Source organism: Schistocerca gregaria, chromosome 5 (genome assembly GCF_023897955.1).
Source record: "Schistocerca gregaria isolate iqSchGreg1 chromosome 5, iqSchGreg1.2, whole genome shotgun sequence".
In the NCBI taxonomy this organism is placed as follows: Eukaryota; Metazoa; Arthropoda; class Insecta; order Orthoptera; family Acrididae; genus Schistocerca; species Schistocerca gregaria.
The window spans coordinates 287,243,269-287,262,853 of NC_064924.1; the positions used below are offsets into that span (position 1 = coordinate 287,243,269).

The 19,585-nt window shown below is 46.2% G+C and overlaps 1 protein-coding gene across 13 annotated transcripts in view; it reads left to right on the top strand.

The window, feature by feature from the left end:
* Nucleotides 1-19,585, top strand: part of LOC126272639 (protein madd-4) — a 1,706,630-nt gene that overhangs the window by 1,392,097 nt on the left and 294,948 nt on the right. For all 13 annotated transcript variants that reach the window (XM_049975622.1, XM_049975626.1, XM_049975621.1 and 10 more), the window contains 4 exons: nt 2,912-3,151; nt 9,605-9,749; nt 13,686-13,815; nt 18,629-18,731. In XM_049975622.1, the coding sequence (XP_049831579.1) occupies nt 2,912-3,151; nt 9,605-9,749; nt 13,686-13,815; nt 18,629-18,731 (618 nt within the window). The remainder of the gene's footprint in view (nt 1-2,911; nt 3,152-9,604; nt 9,750-13,685; nt 13,816-18,628; nt 18,732-19,585) is intronic.

Here is a 19,585-nt window from a genome sequence, read left to right on the forward strand (position 1 = left end):
TACTTCCGCTATTGTTATCTCCTGGATTTCTGTGTCATGTTCAGTGCCTGCAAAGCATCACTTATCCTGAAATTTGGATTGATCTTCTTCAAACAGTTCTTCATTGTATGTGTTCCCTGTGTCTAGGCTTACCACCTATAAGTTTGTACTACTACTGTTATCTATTCTTAGCTGTTGTATTAGCTTTCATGTTTCTTTGGACTTTGAACTCCCTATGCAGTTATTGATTTCTTCATATTTAAAGTCACAGATATTATGTTTTGCTCTACTACTGTTTTCTTTGCCTCTTTCCTCAGTCTTATTTGCCCACTTCTATCATCAGTCTTACGGCTCATAAGCTACCCGTTACATACATCTGTTCCACACATATGAAGCAGAGTGTATGTGTGATATGTCCAGGATTTCCTCCGAACCTTTGGATCCACTTCAACCAAATTCATTGCAGAAACAGCAGGCCCCACTAGTATCAGCACTGTGGGGTTTACAACATCGTAATTCCAATATGAGCGAAGATGTTGGCGAAAACGAATTTTGTCCAGTCCCTGGCTTGTAGGTTGTCCTGCACGAGAAGAATTTTGTACGTGAACATTATTGGTCCGCAAAAAACCCTGCTTTGCACGGGAGCCTACATGTCAGGGACTAGAAACGATTTACTGCCCCCACAACTTCTAGGCTGCACTGAATCACAGGCATGTTATGTTGAAGTAGTATTGGCCTGCTTTATAGGCCTACTTTGCATGGTGGCCTGTACATGATAGACATATAAATGTGTAGCTTGGTCTGCATGACAGGCACGTTCTGGGAATAGTATCAGCCTTCTTTACTAAACTGTATTTTATGGGCTACATATGCTGGTGATCAAGGCTGGGACAGGTTGGCATCGGTAGGGGAGGGGATGACTAGAGTGAGGGTAAGAGGAAACGGACAGAGTGAGGGCAGGAGGCAGAGATGCATGTGCCAGTTGGAAGGTGTTGAGGGGTGGTTCAAAAATGGTTCAAATGGCTCTGAGCACTATGGGACTTAACATCTGAGGTCATCAGTCCTCTAGAACTTAGAACTACTTAAACCTAACTAACCTAAGAACATCACACACATCCAAGTCCGAGGCAGGATTCGAACCTGCGACCGTAGCGGTCGCGCGGTTCCAGACTGAAGCGCCTAGAACCGCTCAGCCACACCGGCCAGCCTGAGGGGTGGTGGGCAGGATATATATCGATGGCGTTTCGTTGAACGGACCGGGCGCTGTCACTTCTTTATGGCTCAGCACTGAAACCTGCAGCGATTCGCGGAAGGGTTCTTCTGTCACGTTGAACGATTCTCTTAAGTCGTCGTTAGTCCCTTTCTTGCAAAATCTTTCTCCGGCTGAAACGATGTCGGAGATTTGTTGTTTTGCCGGATTCCTGATATTCAAGGTACACTCTTGAAATGGTCGTACGAGAAAATCCCCGCGTCATAGCTGCTTCGTACGTGCTGCATCCCATCGGCCGTGCGCCGATTACAACACCGCGTTGAAACTCATTTAAATCTGCGATTGTAGCAGCAGTAACCGATCTAACAACTGCGCACTGCACTGCACTGCACTGCACTGCACTGCAAATCTCTGGTTACATCTACCAGGAGGGAGACAGGCTAAGCAGCGAAGCTGCTCTTCCTGTGTGGACCTCAAGAACTATTGGGGGGCCTCATGATTAGGATTGGCCTATGGGAGCGGCCGCGTGGGGGCCGACGCTGCGTCAAATGATTCATAGAGGCTGCGGGAGAAACTACTCCCGCAGCAGATCAGGCCAACGCGTGGTTGGCCTGCGGTGGACTTGGTGTCCCAGTCCGCGGATAAGACGACTGCCAGAGTGTTCTGCAGAGGCATAGAACACCCTGGCGGACTGCCTGAAGCGATCCCGCAGCAACGGGACGCCAGCTTCCTCATGAAGGAGCCTTGTGGAGTAACGAGGAGGCTTATGGATAACAACTGCGCCAGACACCTGTTGTCTTATATAGGCGTTGCCGACCGCAGCGCCGTCTTCTGCCTGTTTACATATCTGTGTATTTGAATACGCATGCCTATACCAGTTTCTTTGGTGCTTCAGTGTATCTAATGTCTAATTGCACTCAGGCGCTGTCCGTTCTCAGTAACATTCCCCCTCCTAACCTGCGCCGAGAACACGCTCTGGTTAGAGAATTTCAAAAAATCGTGACCAACACTCAATTACAATTCGATGAAGATACTCACGACATCCAAGGAAACCGACTCTGGTCTAGGCATCTCCCACTAAGGACCGCACAGGCTCTGCACCAAACCAACTCTAAAATAAATGACCGATGGAAAGAGGAATGGGAGAGCAGAACAGCAGTAAGCTGCCGCAGTATGCAATGCATCTTTAGGAAACCAAAAGGATTTGGTTGCCCTCGCAAAGTTTGGTCAACTCTTAATCGCATCAGAACCAACTGTGGGAGATGCGCCGACTCCTTACACAGATGGGGTAAACTTCCTTCGGCCGCTTGCGACTGTGGCGCTGAGAGACAGACGGTGAAACACATGGTGCAGGAATGCCCACTAAGGGCATATGAGGGTGACCCACAGGATTTCCTAATGGCTACCCAAGAGGCAATCGACTATATATTATCTAAGCTGGACGTCTGCTCTTCTGTGAGTGTAAATTTGCAATTGGTGGTGTCCTTATATGCAAATTGTTATTTATTGTTCTGTTTATACATGATTTTTTTTTAAATCGTGTTGTTTCTGTAATTTTTACTGTGATGTTATGAGCCATACGCTAAATAAATGCACTCAGGAGTACGGCGCAATAAAGGTTGGGAAACAAGTTGCTAGATGTTCTGTATGCCCAGATTTAGGGGTCTACGGATGCTAGATAAGGCGCTGAGAGTGTACGTATGCGTGTGCGCTTGTCGGCAGCCGTGCCCGGAGGCGGGCGACTTCCGAGACGAGCAGTGCGCGGCGCTGAGCGGCGACCCGTGGGAGGGCGAGCTGCTGCGCTGGTCGGCGCACGAGGACGAGGCTGCGCCGTGCGCGCTCACCTGCCGCGCCACGCGCCCCGGCGGCTCGCTCGTCGTGGCCCGGCTCGCCGACCGCGTCAGGGACGGCACGCGCTGCCGCCCCGGCTCCCTAGACATGTGCATCAGCGGCCAGTGCCAGGTGGGTGCCACTGCCCGCTCCCTTCCTTCATTCTCCACTTCTTACGCATCTGCCTGTTGCTCACTCATCATCTACATCTATATACAGGGTGACAATTACTGAGCTATATGAAAAAAAATACGTAAATTACACTAGCGCTCATAAATTAAGGATAATGCTGATACATGGTTAAACAACGCTCTGGTGGGTGGTTTGCACGATTAAATCACCTTGGCGTATGACCATGCGGTGCATTTGACCTGCGGTCGTCGCACGGTGGCGCTGGCAGCAATCCATTAAAGCAGAGGTGTGTTGCTTCATGTAAGAATACGGTACATCGAGTAAGTGTGCACACGTTTTCAGACGTCCTAATCGTGACTCAAAGAACACATCTATCTATCTGTCTATCTATATCCATACTTCGCAAGCCACCTGACGGTGTGCGGCGGAGCGTACCTTGAGTACATCTATCGGTTCTCCCTTCTAATCCAGTCTCGTATTGTTCGTGGAAAAAAGGATTGTCGGTATGCTTCTGTGTGGGCTCTAATCTCTCTGATTTTATCCTCATGGTCTCTTCGCGAGATATACGTAGGAGGGAGCAATATACTGCTTGACTCCTCGATGAAGGCATGTTCTCGATACTTCAACAAAAGCCCGAACTGAGCTACTGACCGTCTCTCCTGCAGAGTCTTCCATTGGAGTTTATCTATCATCTCCGTAACGCTTTCGCGATTACTAAATGATCCTGTAACGAAGCACCCTGCTCTCCGTTGGATCTCCCCCAACTCTTCTATCAACCCTATCTGGTACGGATCCCACACTGGTGAGCAGTATTCAAGCAGTGGGCGAACAAGTGTACTGTAACCTACTTCCTTTGTTTTCGTATTACATTTCCTTAGGATTCTTCCAATGAATCTCAGTCTAGCATCTGCTTTACCGACGATCAACTTTATATGATCATTCCATTTTAAATCACTCCTAATGCGTACGCCCAGATAATTTATGGAATTAACTGCTTCGAGTTGCTGACCAGCTATTTTGTAGCTAAATGATAAGGGATCTATCTTTCTGTGTATTCGCAGCACATTACACTTGTCTACATTGAGATTCAATTGTCATTCCCTGCACCATACGTCAATTCGCTGCAGATCCTCCTGCATTTCAGTACAATTTTCCATGGTTACAACCTCTCGATACACCACAGCATCATCCGCAAAAAGCCTCAGTTAACTTCCGATGTCATCCACCAGGTTATTTATGTATATTGTGAATAGCAACGGTCCTATGACACTCCCCTGCGGCACACCTGAAATCACTCTTACTTCGGAAGACTTCTCTTCATTGAGAATGACATGCTGCGTTATGTTATCTAGGAACTCCTCAATCCAATCACACAATTGGTCTCATAGTCCATATGCTCTTACTTTGTTCATTAAACGACTGTGGGGAACTGTATCGAACGCCTTGCGGAGGTCAAGGAACACGACATCTACCTCTCAACCCGTGTCTATGGCCCTCTGAGTCTCGTTGACGAATAGCGCGAGCTGGGTTTCACACGACCTTCTTTTTCGAAACCCATACTGATTCCTACAGAGTAGATTTCTAGTCTCCAGAAAAGTCACTATACTCGAACATAATACGTGTTCCAAAATTCTACAACTGATCGACGTTAGAGATATAGGTCTATAGTTCTGCACATCTGTTCGACGTCCCTTCTTGAAAACGGGGATGACCTGTGCCCTTTTCCCATCCTTTGGAACGCTACGCGTACTCTGTGTAAAATCGAACTGGTATCCCATCAGGTTCAGCGGCCTATCCTCTTTTGAGCGATTTTAATTGTTTTTTTATCCCTCTGTCGTCTATTTCGATATCTACCATTTTGTCATCTGTGCGACAATCTAGAGAAGGAAGTACAGTGCAGTCTTCCTCTGTGAAACAGCTTTGCAAAAAGACATTTAGTATTTCGACCTTTAGTCTGTCATCCTCTGCTTCAGTACCATTTTGGTCACAGAGTGTCTGGACACTCTGTTTTGATCCACATACCGCTTTCACATAAGACCAAAATTTCTTAGGATTTTCTGCCAAGTCAGTACACATATTGATGACGTTATGGGGAGCAGAATACTAGGGCGACTGGAGGTTGATAAAACATAGCAGGTCGTAGCACGGGCCCTCCGTGTGCCACAAAGAGTGATCTCACGATTAGGGCAATGATTCCAGCAGACAGGAAACGTGTCCAGGCGCTACAGTACGGAACGTCCCTAGAGTACAACACCACAAGAAGACCGATATCTCACCATCAGTGCCCGCAGACGCCACAGAATACTGCAGGTAGCCTTGCTCGGGACCTTACCACAGCCACTGGAACAGCTGTCTCCAGACACACCGTCTACAGACGACTGAACAGACATGGTTTATTCGCCCAGAGATCTGCAAGGTGCATTCTACTGACCCCTGGTCACAGGAGAGCCTGTAAAGCCTGGTGTCAAGAACAGAGCACATGGTCATGGGCACAGTGGTCCCAGGTTATGTTCGCGCACGAGTCCAGGTATAGTCTGAACAGTGATTCTCGCCGGGTTTTCGTCTGGCGTGAAATAGGAACCAGATACCAACCTCTTAATGTCCTTGAAAGGGACCAGTATGGAGGTCGTGGTTTGATGGTGTGGGGTGGCGCACGTACACCTCTGCATGTCTTTCACAGAGGAACTGTAACAGGCCAGGTGCTTCGGGAAGTCATTTTGCACCAGTATGTCCGCCTTTCAGGGGTGCAATGGGTCCCATCTTCCTCCTGATGGATGATAACGCACGGCCCCACCTAGCAGCCATCGTGGAGGAGTATCTTGAAACTGAAGATATCAGGCGGATGGAGTGACCTGCCTGTTCTCCAGACCTAAACCCGAACGAGCATGTCTGGGACGCTCTCGGTCGACGTATCGCTGCACGTCTTCAAACTCCTAGGGCACTTCAGGAGCTCCGACAGGCACTGATGCAAGAATGGGAGGCTATACCCCAGCAGCTGCTCGACCACCTGATCCAGAGTATGCCAACCTGTTGTGCGGTCTGTGTACGTGTGCATGGTGATCATATCCCGTATTGATGTCGGGGTACATGCGCAGGAAACAGTGGCGTTTTGTAGCACATGTGTTTCAGGACTGTTTTCTCAACTTATCACCAATACCGTGGACTTACAAATCTGTGTCGTGAGAGTTCCCTATGTGCATATGCTATTAGCGCCAGTTTTGTGTAGTGCCACGTTGTGTGACACTACATTCTGCAGTTGTCCTTAATTTATGAGCATGACTGTTGTTACAAACTACTGCGTGTACGCTCTTTATTCAACATGTAAATGTCGCTACAGATATTCGGATTTAGGTTATGACATGTGCGATATGCCTGCCATCATTGGCGATGATGAGCCGCTGAAGTGTGGGAACATCGATGCTGTCGACGACCTCCTGAATGACTGGTTTCAGCTCAACAATGGTCCTGGGGTTATTGCTGTACACCTTGTCTTTAATACAGCCCACAAAAAGGAATCGCATGTGTTGAGATACGGAGAATATAGCGGCCAATCGAGGCGCATTCCAGTGGCCTCTGGGTACCCCAGACCCAGAATGCGGTCCCCAAAATGCTCCTCCAGGACATCAGACACTCTCCTGCTTAGATGGGGTCGAGCTCCGTCTTGCTTGAACCACATCTTGTCAAAATCAGTGCCGATTTGGATAATGGGCATGAAATCATCTTCCAAAACCTTCACGTACCATTCGGCAGTATCCGTGCCATCATGGAATATCGCACGAATTTTTCCGTGACTGGACATGACATCATCTTCCAAAATCTTCACGTACCATTCAGCAGTCACCGTGCCCGAAGGAATATCGCACCAATTTTTCCTTGACCACACAGTCACCTGTTGAGGGTGAAGATACAATGCGCATGCGCATCATAATTTCCACGATGGGGCAACCGTGCAGTGTGAACATCGTAACGCAAATCGTTCAGAAGTTTCGACGATGTTATTTCATATAGTTCGATAATTGTCACCTTTGAAATGTGGTAATGGTAGTGACACACCAAATCACAATAGTAATCCGTTGTAGTTGCTAAATATTTTATTACAATGAAAAGCATCATAAAATCACAATCACAGTGATAAAGGAGACTGCCTTACAAGGCCAGATCACTTGGACAAGTAACTAATAAATTTCTTTAACCGGAACAAGATCCATAAAATTTGAAATTTGAATATGACTAGACAAATATACTCAGGTAAAGCTCTACTTAAATAGCACAAATGTCCATACAATTCCCATTAGAACTCTCATTACGTCCAATCAGCTGAGGACCAGATTAAGTGTAAGAACAACTTTTAAGGTTTGACTTGCGAACGTTCCTAAACAAAACTATATACAAATGACTAAAATAATTAAGGAGGTGCTTCAAGTTTACTTACTCAGTTGATTAATCAACAATACTCTTAGAATGATTACAACTAGAACATGCCCATATGACAATACCCCTAAAATGGCGTTGCTTCAATATTACGTGTGAATTAGCGATAGACGAGAGCAGACCAAGGTTTCAGATCAATACGAGAGATCCACGAGACAGGAAATGACATATAAATGTACTCAACTTTACACTGCAACTGAATTTCAGATGCTATAATTCTCCACCGGAAAGATGGAGTCACGCAACAGTGACAACATAACCCCAGATGTAAAGGAGAGGACAGGTCCTTAAATATCTCTCTCTGCTCCGGTGATGCTCTGCTCCCAGTATGCTCGCGTCGACCGCTGCCAGTTATCTGTAACACAACACACATCAACGACAGGTGATCAATACAACTGAATAGAAACAAATTAGCCTCCGTGAGTTACTCGCCGCCAGTTTCCATCGATCGTCATTTTTATCTTTGAGTCGACTTCGATGCTTACTTGTGTTCTGCTCATCTTTGGCGGCGGGGACTTAACGGCAGCGCGTGCGTTCTGCTGGGGTGGTCTTTCGGCGTCAGCGGTGAGAGAGAGTCACGTGGGACAGTGTACGTAGGTAGGACGGCAGCGTTGTACTTGAATATTGTGTCCGCGGAAGCACTGTATCGAATAGGTTTGAAAAGTTTCACAAGCTGAAAAATGGTCGCGAATAGAGCAGCGATCCACAAAGTGTAGAATAAAGTTCTTTATTTCCGTGTGTCGTCACAAAATTGTTAGCTCACAGATTACCGCTTTCGGGCAGCATTGACCGTCTTCAGATCTGCCACTATGGCTTCATTATATTAGGACACGTTTTGAAACAGATTTGAAGATGGTCATTGCTGACCGAAGCCGGTAGCCTAACCAACAGTTCTGCATTCATAGACGGAAATGAAGAAATTTATTACATTTATGAAAAGAACGGGCGCAGAATCGCGGTTTGACAATGTCTTGGTGCTCGGTTCCTATTTGAGCTAGGAACATAGAATAAAAATATTTGGCCTTAGCCCAGACCTGCGGACATTTGTATAGCCATTGGAACACCTGTCTTACTGTAGCTAGGTTACGGTATATTAAGCAAAATCTGAATGTCGAACCGGAGCTGCCCCGCAAATTGAGCGAATCGATATTTTGCGAAAGATTTTAATTTGGCTGAAATTATTTTTCAGTTAATTGCGGCATTTGTACGTGCACCGTCTGGATTTCATGTGCAAAAGTCACCCTTAAATAACTCCGAACTGGAATGACATGGATCAAATTGGGCTGCCGACCCAACATTATGTTGGATCTGCAATTGCTGAAGCCATAAGATAAGTTCTTCTGCAATTTCAAACATATTGTATGCAGTAAAAATGAAGATATCTGTTGGAAGTAATCATCATAGTACATGTTACACTTGTGTTTTTATGATATGGACCTACAAGGTTCTAATAGTCTGCACTGAAGATAGTCACTCAGTGGCCGAAATCGATTTGTAAAATAAAGGATTTCAATCTTTACGATCGATGCTGCCATTTATCCAAAATATATTGAAACTGATTTTATCCAGTAATCTTTATCCATTGTTGAGATACAATTGTTTAAAGTCGAGCTAAGTGTAGTGCATAAAATTCATTTTTTACGTGAATTGAGTGCGCGGAAACAGGTCAGCTGACCAGTTGACATCACAGCAGCTGAGAAGAGTGCTCCACCTACCATCTTCGAAGGATGCCATGAGTCTGATGATGGTCATGTGATATGACCGAAATCGGTCACCTATGTTCTCGTAGCATGCGTGGTGCGATCAAGACTGATTTTTAAAAAGAAAAATTTTTAAAAAGCATAACACGCCTGGTGTGAAACACTCATCAATTGCACTACCTCCCAGACGAAAATAATAATAGTAATTGAATTAATATAAATGTTTAATTGCTGCACCATTTAAAAACTGAACTGTAAACAACAATAAATGTTTGTGACAATCTGGATGGATGGATGGATGAGTGTTTGGTGACACTTGCAGCGCGTGGGCTGCGACCTGCGCATCGGCTCGTCTAAGCGAGTGGACGCGTGCGGCGTGTGCGGGGGAGACAGCTCGTCTTGCGCGCAGCCGCTGTTCCACTGGGAGCACGCCCCCGCGTCGCTCTGCTCCGCCCCCTGCGGAGGCGGTAAGTACTGCGCGCACCTGCAGCGCCAGCTAAGGGTACTCTCTGTCCTCTCAGCCTCTTGTTAGTGTGCCGGCCCTTCAAAGAGCCGCCTGTGAGAGGTTCCAGAGTAGATAGCACGTAAGCACAGTGCACAGAGTGAACCACCCCCGCGAGACTTCACGTTGATGCCGCAGTGAACTTGAAAACGACCTCTATTCCGCGAGGAAGAGATTTCGTAAGTTTCTTCAGGTATGCCTTGCCCAGCACTATGCACTGATGCCATAGAGCCATCAAATTGCTTGTTATACACACATCAAAAAAAAGTTTTGCATCACCTCGGTTCAGAGAGTTCCGGAACCTGTACAGAAAATTGGAGTAGAGATCGACATAAACATCATTTCCACCCTTTTTATTGCTCATGAAAATCACACGTTGCTTGTTGTACCACCATACAGCGAGACCTTCAGAGGTGCTGGTCCAAATTGCAGTAGACACCAGTACGTCTAATTCCCAGTGGAACGTCCTCTTGCATTGATGAATGCCCGTATTCGTCGTTGCATAGTGACCCCAAATTCATCAAGGCACTGTTGGTCCAGATTGTCCCACTCCTCAATGGCGATTCAGCGCAGATCCCTCAGAATGGTTGGTGGGTCACGTTGTCCATAAACAGCCCTTTTCAATTCATCCCAGACATGTTCGATAGGGTTCCTCTCTGTAGAACACGCTGGCCCCTCTAGTCGAGCGGTGTCGTTTTCCTGGAGCAAGTCATTCACAAGATACTTACGATGGGAACGCGAATTGTCGTCTATGAAGACGAATGCCTCGCCAGTATGCTGCCGATGTGGTTGCACTATCGGTGGAAGAACGGCATTCACGTATCGTACAGCCGTTACGGCGCCTTCCATGACTTCCTGCGGCGAACCCACATAATACAACCCCAAAACAGCAGGGAACCCCCACCTTGCTGCACTCACTGGACAGTGTGTCTCAGGCGTTTAGCCTGACCGGGTTGCCTCCAAACACGTCTCCGATGATTGTCTGATTGAAGCTATATGCGACCCTCATCGGTGAAGAGAACGTGATGCCAATCCTGAGCGGTCCATTCGGCATGTTACTGGGCCCATCTGTACCGCGCTGCATGGTATCGTGGTTGCGAAGATGGACCTCACCATGGACGTCCGTAGTGAAATTGTGCATCATGCAGTCTATTGCGCTCAGTTTGAGTCGTAATACGACGTCCTGTGGCTGCACGAAAAGTGTTATTCAACATAGAGGCGTTGCTGTCAGGGTTTCTCCGAGCCATAATTCGTAAGTAGCAGTTATCCACTGCAGTAATAGCTCTTGGGCGGCCTGAGCGAGGCATGTCATCGACAGTTCCTGTCTCTCTGTATCTCCTCCATGTCCGAACAACATCGTTTTGGTTCACTCCGAGACGCCTGGACACTTCCCTTGTTGAGAGCCCTTCCTTGCACAAAGTAATTATTCGGACGCGATCGAACCGCGGTATTGACCGTGTAGGCATGGTTGAACTACAGAGAATACGAGCCGCATACCTCTTTCCTTGTGGAATGACTGGAACTGATCGGCTGTCGGAACACAGAGTGAAACGTAGCAATTAAAATCTCCGCTATTTCGTAGCTCTACGTGCTGTTATCATCACTGAGTGGATTCAGCTACACGTTACATACCTGAAGAAACTTATAGCTCTCGTCATAAAATTCTCTCTGGCTTACAGCCGCATTAGATTGTTTAAAATCCACCACAGTACGGCAAAATGGTCCCAAAGAAGCTTGCGTTTTTGCCGTTTTGTGCTTCAGTAACAAGAAAGATTAGCCAACTTCTGAAGAGGACTCAATTTTTAGATCTCCAGCAAGAAGCTTGCGATTTTGCCGTTTTGTGCTTCAGTAACAAGAAAGATTAGCCGACTCCTGAAGAGGACTCAATTTTTAGATCTCTAGCAAAACTGCGACAGCTCATGACGTCTGTGAAAGAGGTGTACAAAATACCATACTGTTGTGGACCATTTTAAGTCGCATAGACTGGGCGTACTATTGAACAGAGCCGAGTAGAAGACGGAAAGTGTGTCCGCCTGAGGCGGCAGAAGGGCATGCTTTGGAAAACAGATATCGAATTTCATCCGGTTGGTTTGTGGGATTAAAGGGGCCAGACTGCTAGGGACACAGGCTGTCGGTCCCTGAATTTCATTCGGTTCAAACAAATGGTTCAAATAGATATGGGACTCAACGTCTGAGGTCATCAGTCCCCTAGACTTTGAACTACATAAACCTAAGGACAACACACAATCCATGCCCAAGGCAGGATTCGAAACTGCGACCGTAGCAGCAGCGCGGTTCCGGAATGGAGCGCCTTCAACCGCTCGGCCACCGCGGCCGGCGAATTTCATTCGGGAGTGCTTCTTTTATTTAACGGACAAATGAATCCTGCGTTGGAGTGATAAAAGAAGCGATTGAGATAACAATTTATGACAACACTCTCATTAAAGACCACGGGCTACAGGTAAGCACGGCTTGGGTGCCGGCCATCTGAAGGTTGAAGTGGACGCGGCCGGTGTGCAACAAAAACATTGTCATATATTACTTGACGAATGATGACAAAATCAGCGGCTGTATTTGAATCTAACATCATTTACTCTTTTTGAAACACGCTATCAGTTTCGACAGCACATGGCGTCATCTTCAAGCCCCGAATGTGAGGGAAAAATTACTTCATATCTGCCTCTGGACGAGCCCTAATCCCTCTTATCTAATCTTTGTGGTATTTCCGCGAAATGTAAGTTGGCGGCAGTAAAACTGTACTGCAGTCAGTCTCACATGATGGTTCTCTACATTTCCTCAGTAGCGATTCACGAAAAGAACGCCTCATTTCCTCTAGAGAGTCCCTCCCGAGTTTCTGAAGCATTTTCGTAACACTCGCGTGATGATCAAACCTACCAGTAACAAATCTAGCAGCCCGCCTCTGAATTGCTTCTATGTCCTCTCTCAATCCGACCTGATAGGGGTCCCAAACGCTCGAGCAGTACTCAAGAATAGGTCGTATTAGTGTTTTATAAGCGGTCTCCTTTACAGATGAACCACATCTTCCCAAAATTCTACCAATGAACCGAAGACGATTATCCGCCTTCCCCACAACTGCCATTACATGCGTGTCCTGCTTCATATCGCTCTGCAGCGTTACGCCAGGTAACGTTCGGGGTCTGAAGATGACACCACGTGGTGTCGAAAGTGGTAGCATGTTTTAAAAACAATGAACGACGTTAGATTCAAATACAGTCGCTGATTTTGTCATTATTATTCAAGTACTACGTGTCCGACTGCAGTCCCATTTGATGGATTACCAGATATTGTCATATATAGCGATAGCGTGGGCACAAGTGACGTAACAGAAGGCAGCGCGGCTGTTTAAGGACTGCAGCAGCAATAACACAGCAGCCATCACATGAACAATGGACAGGCCGGTCTGAGTGGCCGAGCGGTTCTAGGCGCTTCAGTCTGGAACCGCGAGACCGCTACGGTCGGAGGTTCGAATCCCGCCTCGGGAATGGATGTGTGTGATGTCCTTAGGTTAGTTAGGTTTAAGTAGTTCTACGTTCTAAGATGTTAAGTTCCGTAGTGCTCAGAGCCGTTTGAACCATTTGACAATGGACAAGGAACACTCTGATTAAAGCTCGTGGACTTTAAATCACCTGTCGTGGCTGGAAGCCTTAGAGAGTTTTATCAATATTTATCGCCACGAAACCATGTATTCGTATATTATTCCTCACTTTCTGTCCGAAGTGAGGCCACGATCGAGGCGAAATGTGGCAATGCACGGTATTAGCGTGGTGTCTTGTGGTTGATTAGTAATGTGTACTGGGCGTGCTGAGAACGATGTTGAGTGGCTGCGGGCCGGTGGAGTGAATTTTCTTCTGGGTGCTGAGAGGCGTGGCGTGTGGTGCAGGGCGCAAGATGTCCCGGGCGGTGTGCCGCAACCGAGTGACGGGCGCCGAGGCGGATGAGCAGCTGTGCAACGCGTCGCAGCGACCGCCCCGCCTCCTGCTGCCCTGCAACACCCACCGCTGCCCCGCCAAGTGAGTACTCCACACACCACACAACATACACAACAAACTGCCCAAAATAAGTTTTCCACCACCAACATTATTTGCACAGATGGTGTTCTTTTGATTGGAATACGACATTTCGTAATGATACGGATCGTCTCAGTTTAACATAAGTTTTCATTACTTCATATCTAAAAATTCATCTATTGAGTAGGAGGAGTTGCACTCAATTTTTTTAAAATTTGCTTTTAAATATTGGTTGGCTACCTGACAGACTTTTAATGCTATTTGGCAAATGAGGAAGGATTTTGAGGCAGCATAATTCACCCCTTTCTGTGTCAAAGTCAGATTTAACCCAGAATACTGAAGATTATACTTTCTTCTAGTGTTGCAGCTATGTACTTCGCTGTTGTCTTTGAACTGGGACGGGTTATTACACTACTGACCATTAAAATTGCTACCCAAGAAGAAATGCAGATAATAAACGGTTACTCATTGGACAAATACACTCCTGGAAATTGAAATAAGAACACCGTGAATTCATTGTCCCAGGAAGAGGAAACTTTATTGACACATTCCTGGGGTCAGATACATCACATGATCACACTGACAGAACTACAGGCACATAGACACAGGCAACAGAGCATGCACAATGTCGGCACTAGTACAGTGTATATCCACCTTTCGCAGCAATGCAGGCTGCTATTCTCCCATGGAGACGATCGTAGAGATGCTGGATGTAGTCCTGTGGAACGGCTTGCCATGCCATTCCCACCTGGCGCCTCAGTTGGAAAAGCGTTCGTGCTGGACGTGCAGACCGCGTGAGACGACGCTTCATCCAGTCCCAAACATGCTCAATGGGGGACAGATCCGGAGATCTTGCTGGCCAGGGTAGTTGACCTACACCTTCTAGAGCACGTTGGGTGGCACGGGATACATGCGGACGTGCATTGTCCTGTTGGAACAGCAAGTTCCCTTGCCGGTCTAGGAATGGTAGAACGATGGGTTCGATGACGGTTTGGATGTACCGTGCACTATTCAGTGTCGCCTCGACGATCACCAGAGGTGTGCGGCCAGTGTAGGAGATCGCTCCCCACACCATGATGCCGGGTGTTGGCTATGTGTGCCTCGGTCGTATGCAGTCCTGATTGTGGCGCTCACCTGCACGGCGCCAAACACGCATACGACCATCACTGGCACCAAGGCAGAAGCGACTCTCATCGCTGAAGACGACACGTCTCCATTCGTCCCTCCATTCACGCCTGTCGCGACACCACTGGAGGCGGGCTGCACAATGTTGGGGCGTGAGCGGAAGACGGCCTAACGGTGTGCGGGACCGTAGCCCAGCTTCATGGAGACGGTTGCGAATGGTCCTCGCCGATACCCCAGGAGCAACAGTGTCCCTAATTTGCTGGGAAGTGGCGGTGCGATCCCCTACGACACTGTGTAGGATCCTACGGTCTTGGCGTGCATCCGTGCGTCGCTGCAGCCCGGTCCCAGGTCGACGGGCACGTGCACCTTCCGCCGACCACTGGCGACAACATCGATGCACTGTGGAGACCTCACGCCCCACGTGTTGAGCAATTCGGCGGTACGTCCACCCGGCCTCCCGCATGCCCACTATACGCCCTCGCTCAGTCCGTCAACTGCACATACGGTTCACGTCCACGCTGTCGCGGCATGCTACCAGTGTTAAAGACTGCGATGGAGCTCCGTATGCCACGGCAAACTGGCTGACACTGCCGGCGGCGGTGCACAAATGCTGCGCAGCTACCGCCATTCGACGGCCAACACCGCGGTTCCTGGTGTGTCCGCTGTGCCGTGCGTGTGATCATTGCTTGTACAGCCCTCTCGCAGTGTCCGGAGCAAGTATGGTGGGTTTGACACACCGGTGTCATTGTGTTCTTTTTTCCATTTCCAGGAGTGTATATTATACTAGAACTGACATGTGATTACATTTACACTGAATTCGGGTGCAAAGATCCTGAGAAATCATTACCCAGAACAACCACCTCTGGCCGTAAGAACGGCCTTGATACGCCTGGGCATCGAGTCAAACAGAGCTTGGATGGAGTGTACAGATACAGCTGCCCATGCAGCTTCAACACGATACCACAGTTCATCAAGAGTAGTGACTGGCGTATTGTGATCAGCCAGTTGCTCGGCCACCATTGACCAGACGTTTTCAATTGTTGAGAGATCTGTAGAATGTGCTGACCAGGCAGCAGTCAAACATTTTCTGTATCCATAAAGGCCCGTACGGGACCTGCAACATGCGGTTTTGTATTATCCTGCTAAAATGTAGGGTTTCGCTGGGATCGAATGAAGGGTAGAGCCACTGGTCGTAACATATCTGAAATGTAACGCCCACTGTTCAAAGTGCCGTCAATGCGAACAAGAGGTGACCGAGACGTGTAACCGATGGCACACCATACCATCAAGCCGGGTGATACGCCAGTACGGCAATGACGAATACAGGCTTCCAATGTGCGTTCACATCGATGTCTCCAAACACGGATGCGATCATCAAGATGCTGTAAACAGAACCTGGATTCATCCTTAAAAATGACGTTTTGCCCTTCGTGCACCCAGGTTCGTCGTTGAGTACACAATCGCAGGCGCTCCTGTCTCTGATGCAGCGTCAAGGAAAACCGTAGCCATGGTCTCCGAGACGACAGGCTACAATCCTACCTTTATCAATGTCGGAAACGTGATGCTACGCATTTCTCCTCCTTACACGAAGCATCACAACAATCTTTCACCAGACAATGCCGGTCAGCTGCTGTTTGTGTATGAGAAATCGGTTGGAAACTTTCCTCATTCCAGCACGTTGTAGGTGTCGCCACTGTCGCCAGTCTTGTGTGATATCACAGCATCTTCTCCCTATCGGTTAAATTTCGTGTATGTACCACGTCATCTTGGTGGTGTAGCAATTTTAATGGCCAGTAGTGTAATAACAAATTTAATAAGTGATTATATTTACTGCGAAGATACTGTGAATAACCCGAGTTCCATGAATAAATGTCGGCAAGATGAACTTGGGTGGCCTTCAGCTATTATTCTAATTACATCCTTTTTTCCAATCAATATTTTTCTCTTAATGATGAATTACTCCAAAATATGATCCTGTATGAAAGCAGTGAATGAAAATAGGCATAGTAGGCTAATTTACTGATGTCATCAAAATTTACAATGATCCTAATAGTATAAGCAGCTAAACCCGACCTATTTAGCAGATTATCTATGTGTTTCTTCCAATTCAATTTCTCATCAGTGCATACACCCAGAAATTTTGAATATTCTGCTTTAGCAACAGACTTCTGTTCAAAGTCTATATTTATCAATGCTGTTATGTCATTGACTGTGCAGAACTGTATATACTGTGTTCTCTCAAAATTTAATCAGAGTTCATTTGCAGATACCCACTGAATAATCCTCTGAAATATATTGTTTACAATTTCTTCAGCTAATTCTTGTTCGTTGAGTGTGGTTACTATACTTGTGTCATTAGTAAAAAGAACTAGATTAGCATCCTCAAGAATATACAATGTCAGGTCAATATATATTAATAACAATAAGGGACCCAAGACTGAACCCTATGGGACACCATTCTTGATACCTCCCCAGCTAGAGGAATCTGCTGATTTTTGCAGACTATCTTTACTGTTAATTTCCACCTTCTGCAGTCTTCCAGCTAAACATTAATTAAACAATTGGTGCACTGTCCCACTCATACCATGATACTTAAGCTCATCTAGAAGAATTTGATGATTCACACAGCAAATGCCTTTGAGAGACCACAGTATACTCCAATGGATGATGATCGGTTATTCAGAGCAGTTACTATTTGATCAGTGAAAGCTTATCGAACATTTTCTATTGAAAAACGGTTCTGAAAAACAAACTGAAGTTTTGTTGGTACTTCATTTTTACAAATGTGTGAAGATATTCTTGAATACATTACTTTTCCAACAATTTTGGATAAAGCTGTCAGAAGTGAGATTGGACGGCAGTTGTTAGCATCAGTTCTTTCAGGTACTGATACCAAAAAGCAAAGAGAGAACCTGACTCACAACTGCTTTGAACTGAACTGCCGAGCTCTGTCACCTAAACATATAAGTATGGTTGTAACAATTACGATCTTACAATTTGTGGTATTGAAAAAAGTTCATGTAATTATAACACACAAAGAAAGCACACCAAACGTGAACAACAGCATGAAAAATTTAAGTTTAAGACATTCAAAACCACTACTCTCGATATAGTATTTCAAAATTAATAACACATTAAGTAAATTCTTCCGACTACTGCACAGATGACAACAAAACATAAAAACAAGCCGACCTGTACAAACTCATTTTCACAACTACTATAGTTTCAGGTGAGAAAACTAAACTAGCCTAAAATAGAAAAACAACCATGAACTTTGTGTATATCTATACAGAAATAAATTGATTCACAGAAGATGACACCAGCTCTGAAAACATGTTTGGATAAATAGAAAAATAGATACACTATATTTTGGAGAAGACAGAAGCAATGTCAACAAAAGCTTCCAACACTTGAATGATGATTTATGAAAGCTGTGGAGCGCAACCAACAAAATATATTTTGTTATGTACAGTCAATCACACACGGTATGGAGGCTTACGGAGCAAGGATGTAGAAGTATATCTCATAGTACTACGAGACTATTTCCAGCCTTGATCTAGCTGGACTGTAATCGTCAAATCTCAGTGAGAAAAAGTATGAGATATCGTGATACGGTATCGAATCTACCATAGGTAAGGCACACAGAAGGGAGTGCCGCCAGCAGAACTTGCCTGTGCTGATTCTGTTGCAGGTGGGTGCCCGATCCTTGGGGACCGTGTTCTGTCAGCTGCGGGGGCGGACACACCCATAGGATTGTTCGCTGTCTGCAGGACATCAACGGGACCACCATACAGGTACGTTCTAACTCTCTCTGCGGCAGCAGGGAAGAGCCACTGGGGTCTCACATTAAAGCCAGGTCCATACATGCAACTGAAGTGACGCCACACTAAAAATTATACTGGCGTTTTTTTCAGTATGGCGTCAATTCAAATCATATGAGTGGACATAACTGTCATGGAGCATGTTGTGGCGGTTAAGTTGCGCCAATGACTAAATATGCTCAGCTAGGGCCGATGCGTCCAGATAGGCGACGTGATTCTTACCCGCTTACCCGCTCTGTATTCTTCATCGATTTCTTTGTCACCAGTGACACCACTACCTCTCCTCACGTATCGTGTATCTATCATCATTGCATTACTAGAACCCTAGATCGGATACTTCTGCATTTTGGCTGTAATGTTGGTAAGCTAAAGCTTTCTTCTTGTCATTTCAGCAATACAAGTCTGAACAAAGTACCGTGTAACCTGCGCCGCGTCCACACGTACTCTGCATTTAACAGGAGATTAAAGCATTATAACATTAATTGAATTTTCCATCGGTGCCTGATAGAACATGATAATATTAAAAAGGAAAACGCTTCATAATGTTCTGCAAAATTATATTTATTTAGTCACGAACTCACCTTTGGCTTCTCGGGCCACGTACAAGTGACAACTGAATGTCGCAAACACAGATAAACGTGTTGTAGGACTTACACAGATATTATTTGTATAAAAGGTAACAAAAATGACGTAGTGTTTACAAAAGCAAACATTACATTTTTTGTCGCATAGGAATACATTAACTATAAAAGAGGTAAACAAACTTTATATGTGCAGATACATTTAACAATTGATGAGGAATATGATGAATTCATTGTTTGTATCGA